The 18,244-nt window shown below is 46.7% G+C and overlaps 1 protein-coding gene across 5 annotated transcripts in view; it reads right to left on the reverse strand.

The window, feature by feature from the left end:
- The window catches only part of SBF1 (SET binding factor 1), a 149,254-nt gene that overhangs the window by 48,986 nt on the left and 82,024 nt on the right, over positions 1-18,244 (reverse strand). For all 5 annotated transcript variants that reach the window (XM_045027419.1, XM_045027410.1, XM_045027395.1 and 2 more), the window contains exons 2-4: positions 13,063-13,148; positions 618-755; positions 210-338 (exon numbers count right to left, since the gene is read on the reverse strand). In XM_045027419.1, the coding sequence (XP_044883354.1) occupies positions 210-338; positions 618-755; positions 13,063-13,148 (353 nt within the window). The remainder of the gene's footprint in view (positions 1-209; positions 339-617; positions 756-13,062; positions 13,149-18,244) is intronic.

Consider the following 18,244-nt stretch of genomic DNA (forward strand, 5'->3'; position numbering starts at 1 on the left):
ACTGCTGGACATGAGCAGAAGGTCAGAGCAGGCACCATAGCAGTAAATCCCACAGGCCGCTGCTGCTACTGGTGCTCTCTCTTATATGCCCCAATTCTCAGAAGCAGAAGAGTTGGCTGACAGTGGTTCCGAGGGCCAAGGAATCAATGCAAGGGGAAGTCCCCAGAGAATCCAGACACCACCCTCTACTCCCCAAATGCAGCACTTACCCGGAAAACCTCAGTATGGTCCAGTCGTGACACTAGCACCAAACTCTTAGGAGCAAAGAGCTGCGCAGGCTGGACGAGGGATGACGACTCCTCTTCCTCCTCCTCACCATTCCTTGAGTGGCTCTGAGACTGGGGAGAGAGACAGATCAGACCCACTGCAGGGACTTGAGAGGGGATAGACACCCCCCGCCCCACCACCACCTCAGACAGCTACACCACCATGTGAGGCAAGTACTACAGGAGATCACGGCCCTTCTCTGACAAAGGAGTGCTGGGTACAACCAACCTGGGCAATGGGAAACCACAATTCTCATAAGGGGCTTTTGCTCACAGCTGCCTGCTCAGCAACACCCCCCCAACACTTTCACAGGCAGCCTTCCCCCCCCCCGCCCCCCGAGGGGACATTACCTGGGCACTCTCGACAGCCTCCCAGAAAGTGAAGCAGGCGCAGTAATGCCGCTCGGAGCTGATGTCCGTCAGCACAGCGACGAAGAAGGTGGGGGGATTCCGCTCGGTGAAGAGCTGCCAACCGCTCGGCTGACAAAACTGCAAGAGGCGAAGGTGAGAACACAATGGTCAGCTGGAGCCGACTTGTACAGCCCGCTCGGGGGCAGGTGGATGCAGGCTGACCCATTTCCTCTCCCCCCAGCTCCTCTCCCCACCACACACACACCACTTATGCAGCATGTCGAGAGCTCCTGGAGGGGCTGTACATGAAGGAACAAAGCCACTGGACTGTCAGCTCCTCAGGGCAGGCAGTTTGGCTTCTTACCTATCTAACATGCCGTGTACTTGGTGGGTTCAGACAGACGAGCATGGCTCAGTTAGAGTTGCCAGCAGGGAGCAGTGGCCAGCATTCATGACGGAGCCCCTTTCTATATACACACAGAGCACCAAGCAGCATAACCATCTTCCAAAAGACGTGAAGAAACCCACCCTAGAGAAGCCCTGAGGGCAACTGTTAGAATGCAGGACGTCCAGGATAACAAGCTGAGCAGAAGCACCTGTTCCCATTCAGGCCAAGGGGCCTCCCCTACTGTCTCAGAAGAGCTGCAAGATCTCGCTTGGCCAGACTGGCAGAAGAGAGCTGTGCCGAGAGTGACATCCAGGAGGCAGGGCTGCCGTTCACAGGCACACAGGTCTGCCCTGAGCTGAACCTGGCAGTGGAGTCTAAACTAGAGCTGTCACTCTCCCTCATCTAGGAGAGTCAGTTGGAGCCATTTAATCAGTGTCCTGGGCAGCTGCATGCGGACGAGGCCCAGGCAGCTGACAGGGAAGAGGCACTCCAAGAAGGCATCGCTGCACGGTAAATTCCATAGGGGTAGTACCTATTTGGCATTATACCGTACAGGCTGCATAATACACTGATAAATGAATAGTGGATCCAATAGAGCAGGGGTAGGCAACCTATGGCACACATGCCGAAGGCGGCACACGAGTTGATTTTCAGTGGCACTCACACCTGGGTCCTGGCCACTGCTCTGGGGCCTCTGCATTTTAATTTAATTCTAAATGAAGTTTCTTAAACATTAACCTTATTTACTTTACATACAACAATCGTTTCGTTATATATTATAGACTTATAGAACAAGACCTTCTTAAAACATTAAAATCTATTACTGTCACGCAAAACCTTAAATTAGAGTGAAGACTCGGCACACCACTTCTGAAGGGTTGCCAACCCCCGCAATAGAGGGTCCTCCTCCCTCTGAATCAGCATCCCAGCCTGGTGCTGCTTGAAATGCCGCATTTCAGATGAGGTTGAGCTCAGAGATCCCAGGGGACTGGCCACAAGAGTTACCCCTGGGGTCCCAGCCCAACTGCAAGTGCGGGGGGGGAATTCCAGCCTTCTGGCCGAGAATTCCCCAAGAGGTTTTCACTGATATAGGGCTTTTCCTCACTTCCTCCCCTAAACAACTGTGTAGTGTTGCTGTGTGCTACCCAGTTACCACAGCTCGTGGGGACTTTTTAAAAACTATGTTCCTCTGAATGTGGAACAGAGCAGCTTAGCACCACCCACTCCTTCCAGCCACCATCACCCCTTCTGCCAGAGGCCGGGGAAAGTAACAGGCTGATGCTGAGAGATGGCAGGCTCCCCGCAAAGCGATGTGGATTCCTGTTCCAGACCAAAGCCTGCTGACCTGATCACAGGGAGGTTCAATCAGGAGGCTACTGGATCATTAGGGCTAGAGAGATTTGGTCAGCCCTGAAGCACTCTAGTCCAGTGGTCCCCAACCTTTTCAGTGTGGCGGGTGTCTGACGACTGGCCGCCGAGGAGCACGGCTGCCGGACAAGCAGTCGCTGAAATGCTGCCAAGAAGCGGCAACACGAAGAAGTGTTGCCGCCGAAATGCCGCCGAATAGCAGCAGCATTTTGGCGGTGACGCTTCTTGACGTTGCCGCTTCTCGGCGGCATTTCGGCGGCTGTTTGTTCGGCGGCCGCACTCCTCAGTGGCGGGGCACTCCCTTGTCAGTAGGCGGGCACCATGGTGCCCGCGGGCACCGCGCTGGGGACCACTGCTCTAGTCTACACCCTCTCCAAAGCTACCAGCCTTGTTTATCCACCTCTTCCCCCCAGGTATTTTTAAAGCACCCATCACAGTGGTACATAGTCGACGACCACAATGGGCATCAAACACACTTCCAGGTGTCCAGATATTACAGTGATGAGGGCACGAGGGACAGAAACCCTGCTGTCTCCCCAACACCTACCCTCTGTACCAAGGGATCTTTGACCTATTTCAAAGACAAGCACTATCGCCTGCAATGGCCTGCAGTGTGCAAACATCGTTAAAAGGGATTAGGGGAACAACCGCATCAAAAGGAGTCCTCTATGTAAATTCACCCCAGGCTATTTCCATGATGTTAAGTCATGCTCCAGCCAAGGTAAGGCAGCCAGGTTATGTAAACCCAGTTCTCTCTCCAGGAGCTGGAGGTCAGCAGGTGCAATCTCTCTTTGGAGATGTACCTATTTCACAGAACTGGAAGGGACCTTGAAAGCTCATCAAGTTCAGTCCCCTGCCTCCGTCACTAGCAGGATCAATTACTGTCCCTGACAGTGGTTTTTCTTGTTTTGCTTTTGCCCCAGATCCCTAAATGGCCCCCTCAAGGATTGAACTCATTACCCTGGGTTTAGCAGGCCAATGCTCAAACCACTGAGCTATCTCCTCTTAGGCTTAGGTCAACCTCACGGCAGCAGAATGCCTTCAGAATTCAGTCCCCAATGCATGACACACACCAAGGGCATGACAGGCCAACTGAGACGCATCAAGGGCATGACAGGCCAGCTTCCAGCTGGGAGCTCCTCCTGAAACCACTAGGAGGAGAGAAGCTAGATTCCTGGATATAGCATCTGGTCTGCACACAAGTCTCTGCCTCAAACGAGCAGCAGATACGCTCCCACCCTTCAGGCCTGGAGTTGGGAGACTATGCAGTGTCACTGGAAGCCCAACATAAGTGAGGCTACCCAGCTTACTAACCCATACACAAGGCAACACAAAGTAGCCATCAGCAACAGAGTGTCCTGTGGCACCATTAAGACTAACAGATGTACTGGAACATCTGTTAGTCTTAAAGGTCCCACAGGACTCTGTTGCTTTTTACAGATCCAGACTAACACGGCTACCCCTCTGATACTTGACAAAGTAGCCATGTGTTTATAAAACCCCTTGTTCACGGAAGATGTAACATCAAGACTCTCTACCCTCTGCTGGTGCCCACAAGCTAAGCAGGGTCAGGCAAGGTCAATCCATGCATGGGACATCTCCAAAGAACACTGGCCCTACATGCTGCAAATGGCAATTTACCTACTAGCGACCCTGTGAGTAAAGATGTCAATTGCTGCCCCGTATGAGCACCAAAGAGCCCATTAATGTTAGAGGGGCTGTATCTATGGTGACCCACCAAAGCAGAAGCCTTCACCACTCAGGGTTACAACAAATCCTCCAGGAATCCTGAAGAGCCAGGCATTAGGCGGAGTGCCCTAGCCATATTCAAGTCAGGGTGGAATTACACTGCAGTTTAAGCAGATATGGCATTCTCCATATCTTGTCCGGATGTGCTGCGTAGAGTTGCTGTGAGCTGTCAAATGCAGGTCATGTTCCAACCCAGAGATGGCTGAGCAGTGATCTTATATAGGAGTCGGGAGATCAGTTTGGTTTAGGGTAACCAGACAGCAAGTGTGAAAAATCGAGACGGGGGTGGGGGTTAATAGGAGCCTATGTAAGAAAAAAATCCCAAATATCGGGACTGTCCCTATAAAATCAGGACATCTGGTCACCCTAGCTTGGTTTGTTAGGTGTGCTAGCATTGCTCTGCATGAAAAGTCATTACCTTCTCTCCTTGTAACCCAACTCACTGCTGCTGGCTGCCAAGTGAGGGAGAGGGCAAGAGATGAGCTAGCAGAGAATGAGTAATCTCAGCTCTGGGGAGAGCCAGATAAGAGGAATGGAGTTTCCTGTAGATAAGAGTCCTCTACATAGCCCTAATCCTCGTCTCTCTTGGGGCTGCCAAGACCCGAGCTCTGCACAGACTGCACCTCTCCGCAGCAGCCTCTCCCCCCAAAAGTCACTTCTGCTACACCTAGGGGGAAAGACTTCTGGTTTCTATGTCCATGGGGAGGTGGGGCCGAGAGCTGGGCTGCAAAGAGCCTGACTACAACCCCAGGAGCCAGCTTTCAGAGGTGACTTGATTACAGTGGAGAAGTACCTTCACAGGGAGACAATACCAGGTACCAGAGGGCTCTTGGATCTAGAGGAGACAGGCAGAACAAGAACCAGTGGCTGGTAGCTGAAGCCAGACAAATTCAAATTGGAAATAAAGCCTCATTTTTTAACTGTGGGGGTGATTAACCACTGGAAGTTAACCAGGGAAGTGATGGATTGTCCATCTCTTCATGTCTTCCAATCCACACTGGCTGCCTTTCTGGAAGATATGCTTTAGTCAAACAAGTTATTGGGCTTCAGTACAGCGGTAACATTCAATGGCCTGTGACACAGGTGGTCACACTAGATGATCTAATGCTCCATTCTGGCCTTGAACTCTATGAATCTATCAACTAAATTCATCATCTCATCAAAAAACAGTATCAAGTTTGACTGACAAATCCTATTTTCCATAAAGCCATGTCGTCTGACATTAATTATGTACCTACCCTGTAATTATTTACTGACTGCATCCTGTACCAGCATTGCCATGAGTCTGCCTGGGATCGACGGCTCACAACCCGGGTCATCCTGTTTACCTTTTACATATGGGGACACTAGCAAAGGCCAAGCTCTTCAAATGCCTGCATTAGTATGCAGTGAAGACAGCTGGGCAGAAATGTCTGCTACATGGGGGACAATGGCAGCCTAGAAAGCTCACACCTACAGAAACTGCCTGCTCCATCCCTTATCAGAGCCAGGCTGCGATGCCACACTCCTGCGCACCCAGTGAAACAATAAGCTAAGGGCTCTGTGGGCTTGTAACAGCACCTGAGTGCAACTGAGGCTAGCCAATCTGGATCCCGCTAGTACACCAAGGTTGTCCTCCCAGCAGCAGAGATGAACTAGGGAAAGAAATCTAAAGGCCAGGATGAAGGTCTCCTATGAGACTGGACTCAGAGAAGGAGAAGCTTTCTAGGAGACTGACAATGGAGATTTTACTTCAGCCAGGAGACCCCTTGTCCCTTCTAAATCCATCAGTGCGAGACAAGGCCACCAGACCCTGCATCCTCTCCAAAAAACAGGAAATGGATGGGCTCTGATACAAGGGCCCCTCCTCTGAGTTCTGCTGGGATTCAGGGAATCCTTTTATGCCCTTCAGGACTCAAGGAATGAATGACCCCTGATGCTGCAGACAGGCAATTAACAGGTTCTTGGAAAGCAGATGAGGACTCTATTATTCCCCCTCTCTAACAAGAACAGAGAAGCGTAATACTCACTGGGGCCCTGCCAGGAGAGGGGATCTGCTCAGCCATGAAACAAAAAGCCAGCATCCTTCTCTCTCACACCCTCTGACACTCCGGAAACCCCTTATTCACCACTGTCATATAATCAGGATGTGTTTTGTACAAAGTCTGCCTTCTGGGGCATCATTCTAAAAGTCTTGATTTGCTAGACATTAATATCTCATTGGAATGTATGTGCTATCATCGTATGTGACATTCTGAAGTTTGGCTACATACAGTAACTCCTCACTTAATGTTGTAGTTATATTCCTGAAAAATGCAACTTTACATGAAACTATTTTAAGAGAATCCAATTTCCCCATAAAAATTAATGTAAATGGGGGGGTTAGGTTCCAGGGAAATTTTTTTCACCAGAAAAAAGACTATATTATATATATGTATACAAGGTATAAGTTTTAAACAATTGAATACTGTACACAGCAATGAGATTGTGAAGCTCGGTTGAGGTGGTGGAGTCAGAGGGTGGGATATTTCCCAGGGAATGCCTTACTGCTAAATGATGAACTAGAACTCGGCTGAGCCCTCAAGGGTTAACACATTATTGTTAATGTAGCCTCATACTCTACAAGGCAGCACGAATGAAAGGAGGGGAGACAGCATGGCAGACAGAGAGACACACCCTCTGTGTGTGTGTGAGAGAGACATTGCCCCTTTAAGTATGCTGAACTACTCTAAGTAAATTGCCTTTTTAAGTAGGCCAGGAAGTTGAGACAGCAGCTGCGGCCAGCACACTCTCTCCGTCCTGAGCCCTGTGATGTCCCCACCCTGCTCTATATGAAGATGGGATAAGCAGGGGGCAGGAGCAGGGGGGAGGAGGACACCCTGATATTAGCCCACCTCTCCCCCCCCCCAGCAAGCAGGAGGCTCCTGGGAGAAGATCCAAGGCAGAGGGCAGGAGCAGCGCGGCAGTGGGGGTGGGACAGCGGAACTGCCGGCAACTGATAGCCTGCTGGGAGGCTGCCGCACAGGGAACTTAGGGGAGCAGGGAGCTGATGGGGGGCTGCTGGTCCACCCTGGTTCCAAGCCCCCACCAGCTAGCTGCAACGGGCTGCTTGTTCTGCAAGCAGTGGACAAAGCAGGCGGCTGCCAAACAACGTTAGAAGGGAGCATTGGGCAACTTTAAATGAGTATGTTCTCTAACTGATCAGCAACGTAACAACGAAACAATGTTAACCGGGACGACTTTAAGTGAGGGGTTACTGTATGTGCTACTGAAACATGTTGTGAGGTTGAGAATATCCACTAGCCACCTTTCAGGCACAACAATAGAAAGGCCAAACAATGTTAGTGACTTATTGAGGAAATGCACACGAGCATAAGGGTTACCCCAGGAACTGTGTGCAACAGAAACCTCTCAGAGACAGCAGTACAGAGTAGGAACTGTTTGACCCAGGTCACAGCAAAGAAGCCTTCCAGCAAGTTGGAAGAAGATATAAAAGGAGGACATAACCAGGGGCGGGCTACTCAGGCAGAGCAGGGCTTTAAAAAGCCCGCTCCTAAATGACCAGAGGAGCTCGTGAACAGGAGCGGCTAACAGGGGAGTTTGGCGAGGGAGTTTACAGGGGGAGTGTGAGTAGGGGCCAAATACACCTAACATTCTTTGCACTTAAAAGTCAAAACAGTGCTTGGTAAAAACAAAGCACCAACAAGGGAACAAGCTTCGGGAGTAAAAAGAGAATGCAGGCAGAAGTCAAGCAACAGAGTGGGAGCTACCCAGTTTATTGCACCCAATGCAGCATGTATGGCTGGTGGCGTATGTGAGCATTCGATGCAAGAAGCTCCTGGCCCTCAGAGACCGTATGGAGGTAAAGGAGACAGAGAGGTACATAGATGAGACTTTCTGGGACACAGTAGAATGGTCCCACCCCTGGTCTGACAGCCTCTGTGCTGTTGAGGAGGATGAAAGCCACAGGGAAGGAGAACATCAACGGGAGCAGAGGGAAACGATCTCATAGTTGGGACCCTCCTCCCAGATGATGATGTGGTATCCTCTCGCACTGAGAATACTTCTCCGGGGGAGGGAACTCCAGTTATTAGGAAGACACAGGTATTAGTAATGGGCGATTCAATCATTAGAAACAGATAGCTGGGTTTGCGATGATCGGGAAAACCGCATGGTGACTTGCCTGTCTGGTGTGAAGGTTGCAGATATCTCAAGACATCTAGACAGGCTTATGTGTAGTGCTGGGGAGGAGCCGGTGGTCATGGTACATATAGGTACCAATGACATGGGGAAGGATAGAAAAGAGGTCCTGGAGGCCAAATTTAGGCTACTAGGTAAGAGATTGAAGTCCAGGACCTCCATGGTAGCATTCTCTGAAATGCTTCCAGTTCCACGCACAGGGCCAGTTAGACAGGCAGAACTGCAGGGTCTCAATGCATGGATGAGACGATGGTGTAGGGAGGAGGGGTTTAGATTTATTAGGAACTGGGGAAGCTTTTGGGAGAGGGGGAGCGTATACAGGAAGGATGGACTCCACCTAAACCAAAATGGAACCAGATCGCTGGCGCTTAAAATTAAAAAGGTCGTAGAACAGTTTTTAAACTAAGGGCTGGGGGAAAGCTGACAGGTGCAGAGGAGCATGTAGTTCGGACAGCCCTTGGGGAGGATCTATAACTGGAGATTCCCTATGTCCTAATAAGGAGGAGAGGATGGAAAATGATAAAATACAGGGAGGATCTGATGAGAAACAGTCAAATGAAACAAAGTCCCATTCAATTACACCATGTAATAGGGGACAGCCAAAAAAATGACAAGTTTTAAAATGCTTATATTCCAATGCTAGAAGTCTAAATAATAAGATGGGTGAACTAGAGTGCCTAGTATTAAATGAGGATATTGATATAATAGGCATCATGGAAACCTGGTGGAATGAGGATAATCAATGGGACACAATAATATCAGAATACAAAATATATCGGAAGGACAGAACAGGTCGGGCTGGTGGGGGAGTAGCACTATATGTGAAAGAAAGTGTAGAATCAGATGAAGTAAAAATCTTAAATGAACTAAATTGTACTATAGAATATCTATGGATAGTAATTCCATGCTTGGAAAATCAGAATATAGCACTAGGGCTATATTACAGACCACTTGACCAGGATGGTGTTAGTGACTCTGAAATGCTCAGGGAGATTAGAGAGGCTATTAAAATAAACTCAATAATAATAATAATAATGGGGGATTTCAACTATCCCCATATTGACTGGGTACCTATCACCTCAGGAAGGGGTGCTGAGATAAAGTTTCCTGACACCTTAAATGGCTGCTTCTTGGAGCTGCTAGTCCTGGAACCCACAAGGGGAGAGGCAATTCTTGATTTAGTCCTAAGTGGAGCACAGGATCAGGTCCAGGAGGTGAATATAGCTGGACCGCTTGGTAATAGTGACCATAATATAATTAAATTTAACATCCCTGTGGTGGGGAAAATTCCACAGCAGCCCAACACTGTAGCATTTAATTTCAGAAAGGAGAAGTACACAAAAATGAGGTTAGTGAAACAGAAATTAAAAGGTTCAGCACCAAAAGTAAAATCCCTGCAAGATGCGTGGAAACTTTTTAAAGACACCATAATAGAGGCTCAACTTAAATGTATACCCCAATTTAAAAAACGTAGTAAGAGAACCAAAAAAGAGCCACCGTAGTTAAACAACAAAGTAAAAAGCAGTGAGAGGCAAAAAGGCATCCTTTAAAAAGTGGAAGATAAATCCTAATGAGGAAAACAGAAAAGAGCATAAACTCTGGCAAAGTGTAAAAATCTAATTAGAAAGTCCAAAAAAGAATTTGAACAGCTAGCCAAAGACTCCAAAAGTAATAGCAAAAACATTTTTAAATACATCAGAAGCAGAAAGCCTGCTAAACAACAAGTGGGGCCACTGGACGATTGAGATGCTGAAGGAGCACTCAGAGACAATAAGGCCACTGCGGAGAAACTAAATGAATTCCTTGCATTGGTCTTCACTGTTGAGGATGTGAGGGAGATTCCCAAACCTGAGCCATTCTTTTTGGGTGACAAATCTGAGGAACTGTCTCAAATTGAGGTGTCATTAGAGGAGGTTTTGGAACAAATAGATAAACTAAAAAGTAATAAATCTCCAGGACCTGATGGTATCACCCAAGAGTTCTGAAGGAACTCAAATGTGAAATCGCAGGACTACTAACTGTCATCTGACTGTAACCTAGCATTTAAATCAGCTTCCATACCAAATGACTGGAGGATAGCTAACACAACGCCAATTTTTAAAAAGGGCTCCAGAGGTGACCCTGGCAACTACAGGTCAGTAAACCTGACTTCAGTTCAGTTAACTTTGGTTGAAACTATCAAAGAACAAAATTGTCAGACACATAGATGAACATAATTTCACAAGTGTGCCCCTGTTGCCAAGAAGGCTAACGGCATTTTGGGCTGTATAAGTAGGGGCATTGTCAGCAGATCGAGGGACATGATCATTCCTCTCTATTCGACATCGGTGAGGCCTCATCTGGATACTGTGTCCAGTTTTGGGCCCCATACTACAAGAAGGATGTGGAAAAATTGGAAAGAGAACAGCGGAGGGCAACAAAAATGATTAAGGGGCTAGAGCACATGACTTATGAGGAGAGGCTGAGGGAACTGGGATTGTTTAGTCTGCAGAAGAGAAGAATGAGGGGGGATTTGATAGCTGCTTTCAACTACCTGAAAGGGGGTTCCAAAGAGGATGGATCTAGACTGTTCTCAGTGGTACCAGATGACAGAACAAGGAGTAATGGTCTCAAGTTGCAGTGGGGGAGGTTTAGGTTGGATATTAGGAAAAACTGTTTCACTAGGAGGGTGCTGAAGCACTGGAATGGGTTAAATAGGGAGGTGGTGGAATCTCCTTCCTTAGAGGTTTTTAAGCTCAGGCTTGACAAAGTCCTGGCTGGGATGATTTAGTTGGGAATTGGTCCTGCTTTGAGCAGGGGGGTTTGACTAGATGACTTCCTGAGGTCCCTTCCAACCCTGATATTCTATGATAATTTGTTGGGAAATAGTCAACATGTTTTTTGTAAAGGGAAATCATGCCTCAGCAATTGACTAGAATTCTTTGAGGGGGTCAACAAGCATGTGGAAAAAGGAGATCCAGTGGATATAGCGCATTTAGATTTTCAGAGAGCCTTTGACAAGGTCCCTCACATAGATTCATAGACTTAAGGTCAGAAGGAACCACTATGGTCATCTAGTTTGACCTCCTGCACAATGCAGGCCACAGAATCTCACCTATCCACTCCTGTAACAAACCCCTAACCTATGTCTGAGTTACTGAAGTCCTCAAATCATGGTTTAAAGACAAGGTGCAGAGAATCCTCCAGCAAGTGACCCGTGCCCCATGCTGCAGAGGAAGGCGAAAAATCTCCAGGGCCTCTGGAGTTGTGTTGTTATCTGATTAAAATCTGACCATATAGATCACTGTTGCTACCACTGTTATATAATTGCAACAAATCCTATACAAAGTATATCAAGTAAGGCATCTATGAAAAGATTATGATTTGCTGAACATGATTATACCATTTGTATGCATGAATCATTTTTGTAACTGAAGTTATGAATATTAACTATGTACATGTATTTCAAATGTTTGCGCCTGTGGTAACATCCACAAGGTATTTAGTCTGCACATCTTGAAGGAACTATTCAAGTTAAATGGCTGATCAAGGAACACTTAACTCACAATGGACCATGTAAGATGCCCATCCACACCCGATGGACTTTCATGTGAACGTTCTAACTAGAGTATGGGTAATGGCCTCTGCTATGACTAAGCAAAGCATGCATAGACATGTGACTTGCCCATGTGATTCCAAACCCCATCTTGTTACCTATAATTTTCCACAAAGTAGAACAATGGGTTTCCCTTCACTTGGCGGAAGTTATAACAGGACCTGGAAACACCTCCATTTTGCCTCTTTCCCGCTCAAACATCTGGACTATGGACTTACACTAATGGGAGCGTTCTAACCAAGGGACTGAGGACTTTCCAATGATTTGGAAGCAACCAGAGACTTAACAATCCAGCAGTTTATTCCATCACTGCTTCAAGCCTGATCCAAGAACCTTGCAATTGTTGTATGTATTTGATTCCTTTAACCAATTTTAACTCTCACCTTTTTTTTCCCCTTTCTTTTTATAAATATTTAGATATTAGATACTAAAAGATTAGTTACAGCATGATTATTGGGTAAGATCTGAGTTGTATATTGACCTGGGTACGTGGCTGGCCCTTTGCGATAAGAACCCTTTTGTTTGATTAAATTGGTTTTAAATAACCACTCATCATTAAGTCTAGTGTCTGGGTGTTGAATTCAGGACTGGAATTCCTAAGGAGGCTGCTTTTCTGACTTCTTAGCCAGTGTGGTGAGAAAGAAGTTTACTTTTGTTGCTGGTTTGGTATATCTCATGGAAGAGGTGTGTCTGCCCTTTTCCCCAGTAACTTGTCCTGAATTTGGTATTCTCAGATGTGACCCACGGAGGCACGGTGACAGCAGTGCAAGAGTGAACTCATTAGTGACACAGAGGGCTCAGCTGTACCTCAGTTCCAGGTGGGGGGGACCCATCACACACCCCTTCTAAAATATGCACTACCTAATCCTCTTCTCCATCCAGAAAACAGCAAGGAGCTGTAGACCAGCAGGTGTCATAGAAGAGCAATGCAAGGCTTGTGGAGACCTAGGTCCCTGCTGAGAGGAGCAGTGACTGTTCTCCACACAAGGGTTTGGCCCAAAAACTCCTGGCCAAAGTCCTGCTGACATGCAAAGATGACAAATCCCCGAAGCCTGCATTCACAGTACCACAGCCCACTGTACTAACACAGAGCTACAACCTGCTTTGCACATGCACGCATGCACACAATACTAGGAGGTCCCAGTCTCAACAGCCAAAATACTCACCAGTTCAATGCCCTGTGGGAAGGGGTTATCCTCCCAGTCCTTCTCCGGGAAGCGCTGGAGTATCTGCCCCTGGCCATCCCTGCTCCCTACAAAAATAAGCAGAAGGAAAGTATTAGAAGAATGCAGGCAGCCCTGCTGCTGTGGCCAGCTGCCATTTCGACCTCCTGCCAGAGCCAGGCGGTGAGCAACAATGGCAAACTCCAGAACTGCACACAAGCAGCGCCTTGCGGTTACCCTGTGTAGGTACAGCACAAACATGAACTAACCCTTACACCCACCCTGGAAGGAAAGAATTCTCTCCATGGTACATGTGGGGAACAAGACGGAGGGAAAGTTATTTTTTCCCCAGGTCAGACAGCAAGTAAGTAGTCGAGCTACATTAGAAGTCAGAACTTTGATTCCTAAGCCAACAGCCACCCTACATATGCCCCAGGTACATACAGCAGGACCCTTACCCCAAATATAGCAAAGCAACAATGGAGAGTGAATTCAAACTGACCCAATTTAGCACCTTCCTAGAGCTCAAAGAGATTAGGCTACAGAGAACCACATGTCCTGAGCTATCAAACTGCTCAGGGATTCAGCACTTCTTAAAGGTGAACCAAAATGTGAGAAGCTGTGTAACATCACTGGTTAGGTTAAATCTCAAATTTCTTACCTTGTGTTACTAAAATAATATAGACGCTGAAAGATTTGAACAGTAATTCTCTTTTTCACCATCTACAGTTTGTATTTTGCATTGCACTCAGCTTGGACCACAGAAATACGTAGGTCAGTTTAACATTTTGGTTCCTAAACCCCAGCATAAGGCTGCAACGTTCTAGTTGCAAACACTGCAAGGAAATGTATAATCCTAAATGCGTGACTAATACAATGCTATTTAGGTCTGTAGAAAGATGCCAAATCATTAGCAGAAAATCGCACATGTATTCTAGTGGGACGAGGCATGCAGTGGGGAGTCAGGACTCCCAAGATGGATTTCACTTCTACCATCTATACAGTGTAGTCATGGACAAGTCTGGGGATAACACTGACCTTTCTCACAGGAGTATGGTGGGGATCAAGGTTTGCACAATATCATTCTAGTGCTCAGTCTGTATAAACTTCAATACTTCTGCTTTTGAAAGAGGACTCAAAGGTATTAACCAGCTGAGATATATGTACAGAGCCCTGTGCTTCCACAGAATAAATACCATCCCTAATCCTGAGACAAAAACCAGTGAGCAGCAGTCCACAGAAACACTAGGAGACATGTAAATAGATGCTTGCTGCATCATGAACCTTTCTCGGGGAAGTGCCTAATGAATTTTATCTGGTAAAATACCTTCTGGCTCTTTGTTTAGAGAGGGGTTAATCCCTTGCCAAGCCTTCAGATACCAAAGCGTCTGCCCTAATCCTTCATCCTGAACTCCCTTCACGGCTTTGCACAGTCTCCTCTACCAGGTCCAGGTGTACTATGTTCTGTCAAAACAGGGTCCACTGCCAGTGGTTCTCACCATTTACAGAACACAACTCCAGCTGCAGAGGACACCACGCTCCCCACTCCTTCAACCTCTCTAACCTCACTTGCAGACTGCTTTCCAGCCACAGGGGCCGGCTGACCCTGGCATACCTCTGGGCCGTGTAACAGGAAAAGCCTCACTCCAAAATGCATGGACCACTGCAGGACTATTTTGGGGAGCTAGAACAGTTTCAACCACTCCACTTACCAACAGCCACCCACAGCTGTATTTAAAAACACAGACAACAGAACACATGCCAATTATAGTCCAAGGACCAAAAAGGAAAGGTCAGCGCCGAGTTATGTACATAAAGAGTGTCCAGTGTGGTGCTAGTGTGTGCTCCCTTTCCCTGCCCTCAGACACGACCTCTCTCCACCCACTACTGTCTCATGTGCCTCCTCTCAGACAGCAACACTCACTTCAAGACCTACCTGACCCAACAGCTTTGATTAGAAATTTAATACCTACCCTTCTCAGAGCCTGGCCAAAAAGAAACAAAGGCAGATTCACGTAAGGCACTTGTGTCAAGTTGGGTGTGAATCTTGCTCAAAGCCTCCTGGATTTTGTAGCACCCAAGTGCTAAGTTTCTACGGCAATTGGACATTTTACGCTGTTCCAAGTAAATCCAAACAGGGATGATCCAATCAGCGCATTTCCATTCATTACTCCGCTTTTCATAGATTCAGATCCTAGGGCCAGAAGGGACCACTCTGATCATCTAGCCTGACCTCTCACGTGCCACAGGACTTCCCCAAATTCATTCCCTTTTGAACTAGAGCAGATCTTATAGAAAAACATCCATTCTTGATTTAAACATTGCCAGTGATGCAGAATCCATCACAAATTTTGATAAGTCGTTCCTCTGGTTATTTATTCTCGCTGTTAAAAATGGATGCGTTGTTTCCAGTCTGTCTAGCTTCAACACTCAGCCACTGAATCTTTACAACTTGGTTCACTAGATTGAAGAGCCCTCTATTATCAAATTTCTCTTTCCTATGTAGGTACTTATAGACTGATGAAGTCATTCAGTAACCGTCTCTTCGTTAAGCTAAACAGATTGAGGTCCTTGATTCTACTGAACTCAAGTGACTGTTATAAGAACATAAGAACGGCCATACTGGATCAGACCAATGGTTCATCTAGCCCAGCATCCTGTCTTCCGACAGTGGCCGACGCCAGGTGCCCCAGAGGGAATGAACAGAACAGGTAATGATAAAGTGATCCATCCTCTGTTGCCCATTCCCAGCTTCTGGCAAACAGAGGCTAGGGACACCATCCCTGTCCATCTTGGCTAATAGCCATTGATGGACCTATCCTCCATGAACTTATCTAGTTCTTAATACTACCAAATGTAAAACCATATCTAGGAACAAAGAACCTAGGCCATACTGACAGGACAGGGGGCTCTATCCTGGGAAGCAGTGACTCTGAAAAACACTTGGGGGTCATGGTTGATAATCAGATGATCGTGAGCTCCCAGCGTGACACTGGCCAATAGGACTAATACAGTCCTGGGATGTATAAATAGGGCAGTCTCATGTAGGAGTAGAGAAGTATGCCACATTGATTTTGTATCATTCTGGTTCAGGGGTAGGCAACCTATGGCATGGGTGCCGAAGGCGGCACGTGAGCTGATTTTCAGTGGCACTCACACTGCCCGGGTCCTGGCCACTGGTCCGGGGGGCTCTGCATTTTAATTTAATTTTAAATGAAACTTCTTAAACATTTTAAAAGTCTTATTTACTTTACATACAACAATAGTTTAGTTACATATTATAGACCTGTAGAAAGAGACCTTCTAAAAATGTTAAAATGTATGACTGGCACGTGAAACCTTAAATTAGAGTGAATAAATGAAGATTCGGCACACCACTTCTGAAAGGTTGCCGACCCCTGTTCTAGTTTGTTTGTTTTTTTAAATCGAAATGTCATGCGGTGCCAAGTCAAATGCCTACAGAAATCAAGTATATTACTGCACCACTATTACCTTTATCAACCAAACTTGTAATCTCAAAAACCCTCACACCAAGTTGTTTTGAAAGGATAGTAACCCTTGACAAAAAGGAGGTGACCCTCTATTTCCCCCACACCTCACCACAATGTCAAGCACTGCATCCAAAAACCAATGGGTTACATTAGCATGACATTTCAACTAAAACAATTGGAAGTGAAAGCTCAGAGCAACACTGAAGTTGTCATGTTAGCAACTATATGGTGCCTACATCTTAGTATTTAAGGGCTGAAATTAATAGGGTAGCTCACAACTTTGGGTTGTTTCAAGGGGAGGTTAAAGATATAATTACAGGAAGACAATATGGGATCGAGTTACATTTGGGGGACAAACCATAAAGACTAAGAAATGTGATTTATTTATTTATTTATTTGCAATGAAAGCTTAGATTCTGCTACAAAATACTGGCGCTCACCTCACACTCTGGCAAGCTCCCTGGAGCAGCTGCATAACGGTTCATGCTACATATGGAATATATATTTGCACCTGTTAATGATATGCTGCATTTTTTTTCCTTCCATGGTTCGTTCCAATGTTTCTGACTTGAACAAGTCTCTAGCCTGCATTTCATTTGCATGTAATGGAGCCTACTGCAAATTCTATCTTAATACTGACGTGCAGGCCACAGAAATGACTGGTTCCAGAATGCAGCCAGGCCACGCTGGATCGTGATGAAGCTTTACACACTGGGACTTGTGACACAGACACCGCACTTGGCAAAGATAAGGATGGCCACATTGTACAAGTGCATGGACTGCATCTGTCCTACCCTTGAGCTACTTTTGTCTTTATTAAATCAGCCCCATTGTGTACCCATAATATCTAGAATGCCCTGTTGTAAGACACTTTCCTGGCCTCTCCTTAGTTACTTTTCAGTAGCCTAGCCCTGCCTCTCTGCTTCACAATATGCAATGCAACCAGCATTTAAAAGGCTCTTTCCCTGTCAATGTGTTCACATTGGAGTGCTCTTTTCCTGCTTTGATGAGCTGACCCAGGACAGCTGCTGCTGCCTCTGCTGTTTCTAACCTGCCGGTCTGGGAACACATGCGTCTGTATGTTTGTGTTGCGGAAGCTGCTTTTGCTTTTTCCTTCCTGTGTGCTCCCAGAGCTAGATTGCACAGAGGCCAAGTGGATTTAAGGTAACTCTTGGTCACGGCTCTCTGGATAGCTTAGTATTATCTGCATTAACAATGCGCCATATTTGGAGTTTGATGCTACTTTATCACGATACTGAAACGTTTAGATGTGTTTAAAAATTGAAGCACTCAGCTGACTCAACAACCCAAGAAAGTGTAAGTCTTGGCTAGGCTGGCCATGGGGTTAAAGGATCCTTCCCGGGGAATGGATGGCTCTCACAACAGCACAGACATGCAGCATAATGTGGGTTACAAACAAGCCAGGGTCTGCAGCCAACTGGAGAGCCCCGTGGAACAAACTCTCGATAGGTTATCACACAGAAACTACCCAGCAAACGAAGAGTGGACTTTACCACTGAACATTTGGAGGGGAGCTAAACCAAAACTCTGTCCTCTGTATCCTCACCCATACCACCTATCTCCAGACACCAATCTGTTCAGTACACGTCTCACCTATGCAGACAGACATGCATAACCCCATATCAGAAACCCACAATAAAGTGACTCCTCTTCAAAGTCTCTCTCAGCCATGG

The sequence above is a fragment of the Mauremys mutica genome, chromosome 1 (assembly GCF_020497125.1).
Source record: "Mauremys mutica isolate MM-2020 ecotype Southern chromosome 1, ASM2049712v1, whole genome shotgun sequence".
Lineage (NCBI taxonomy): Eukaryota > Metazoa > Chordata > Testudines > Geoemydidae > Mauremys > Mauremys mutica.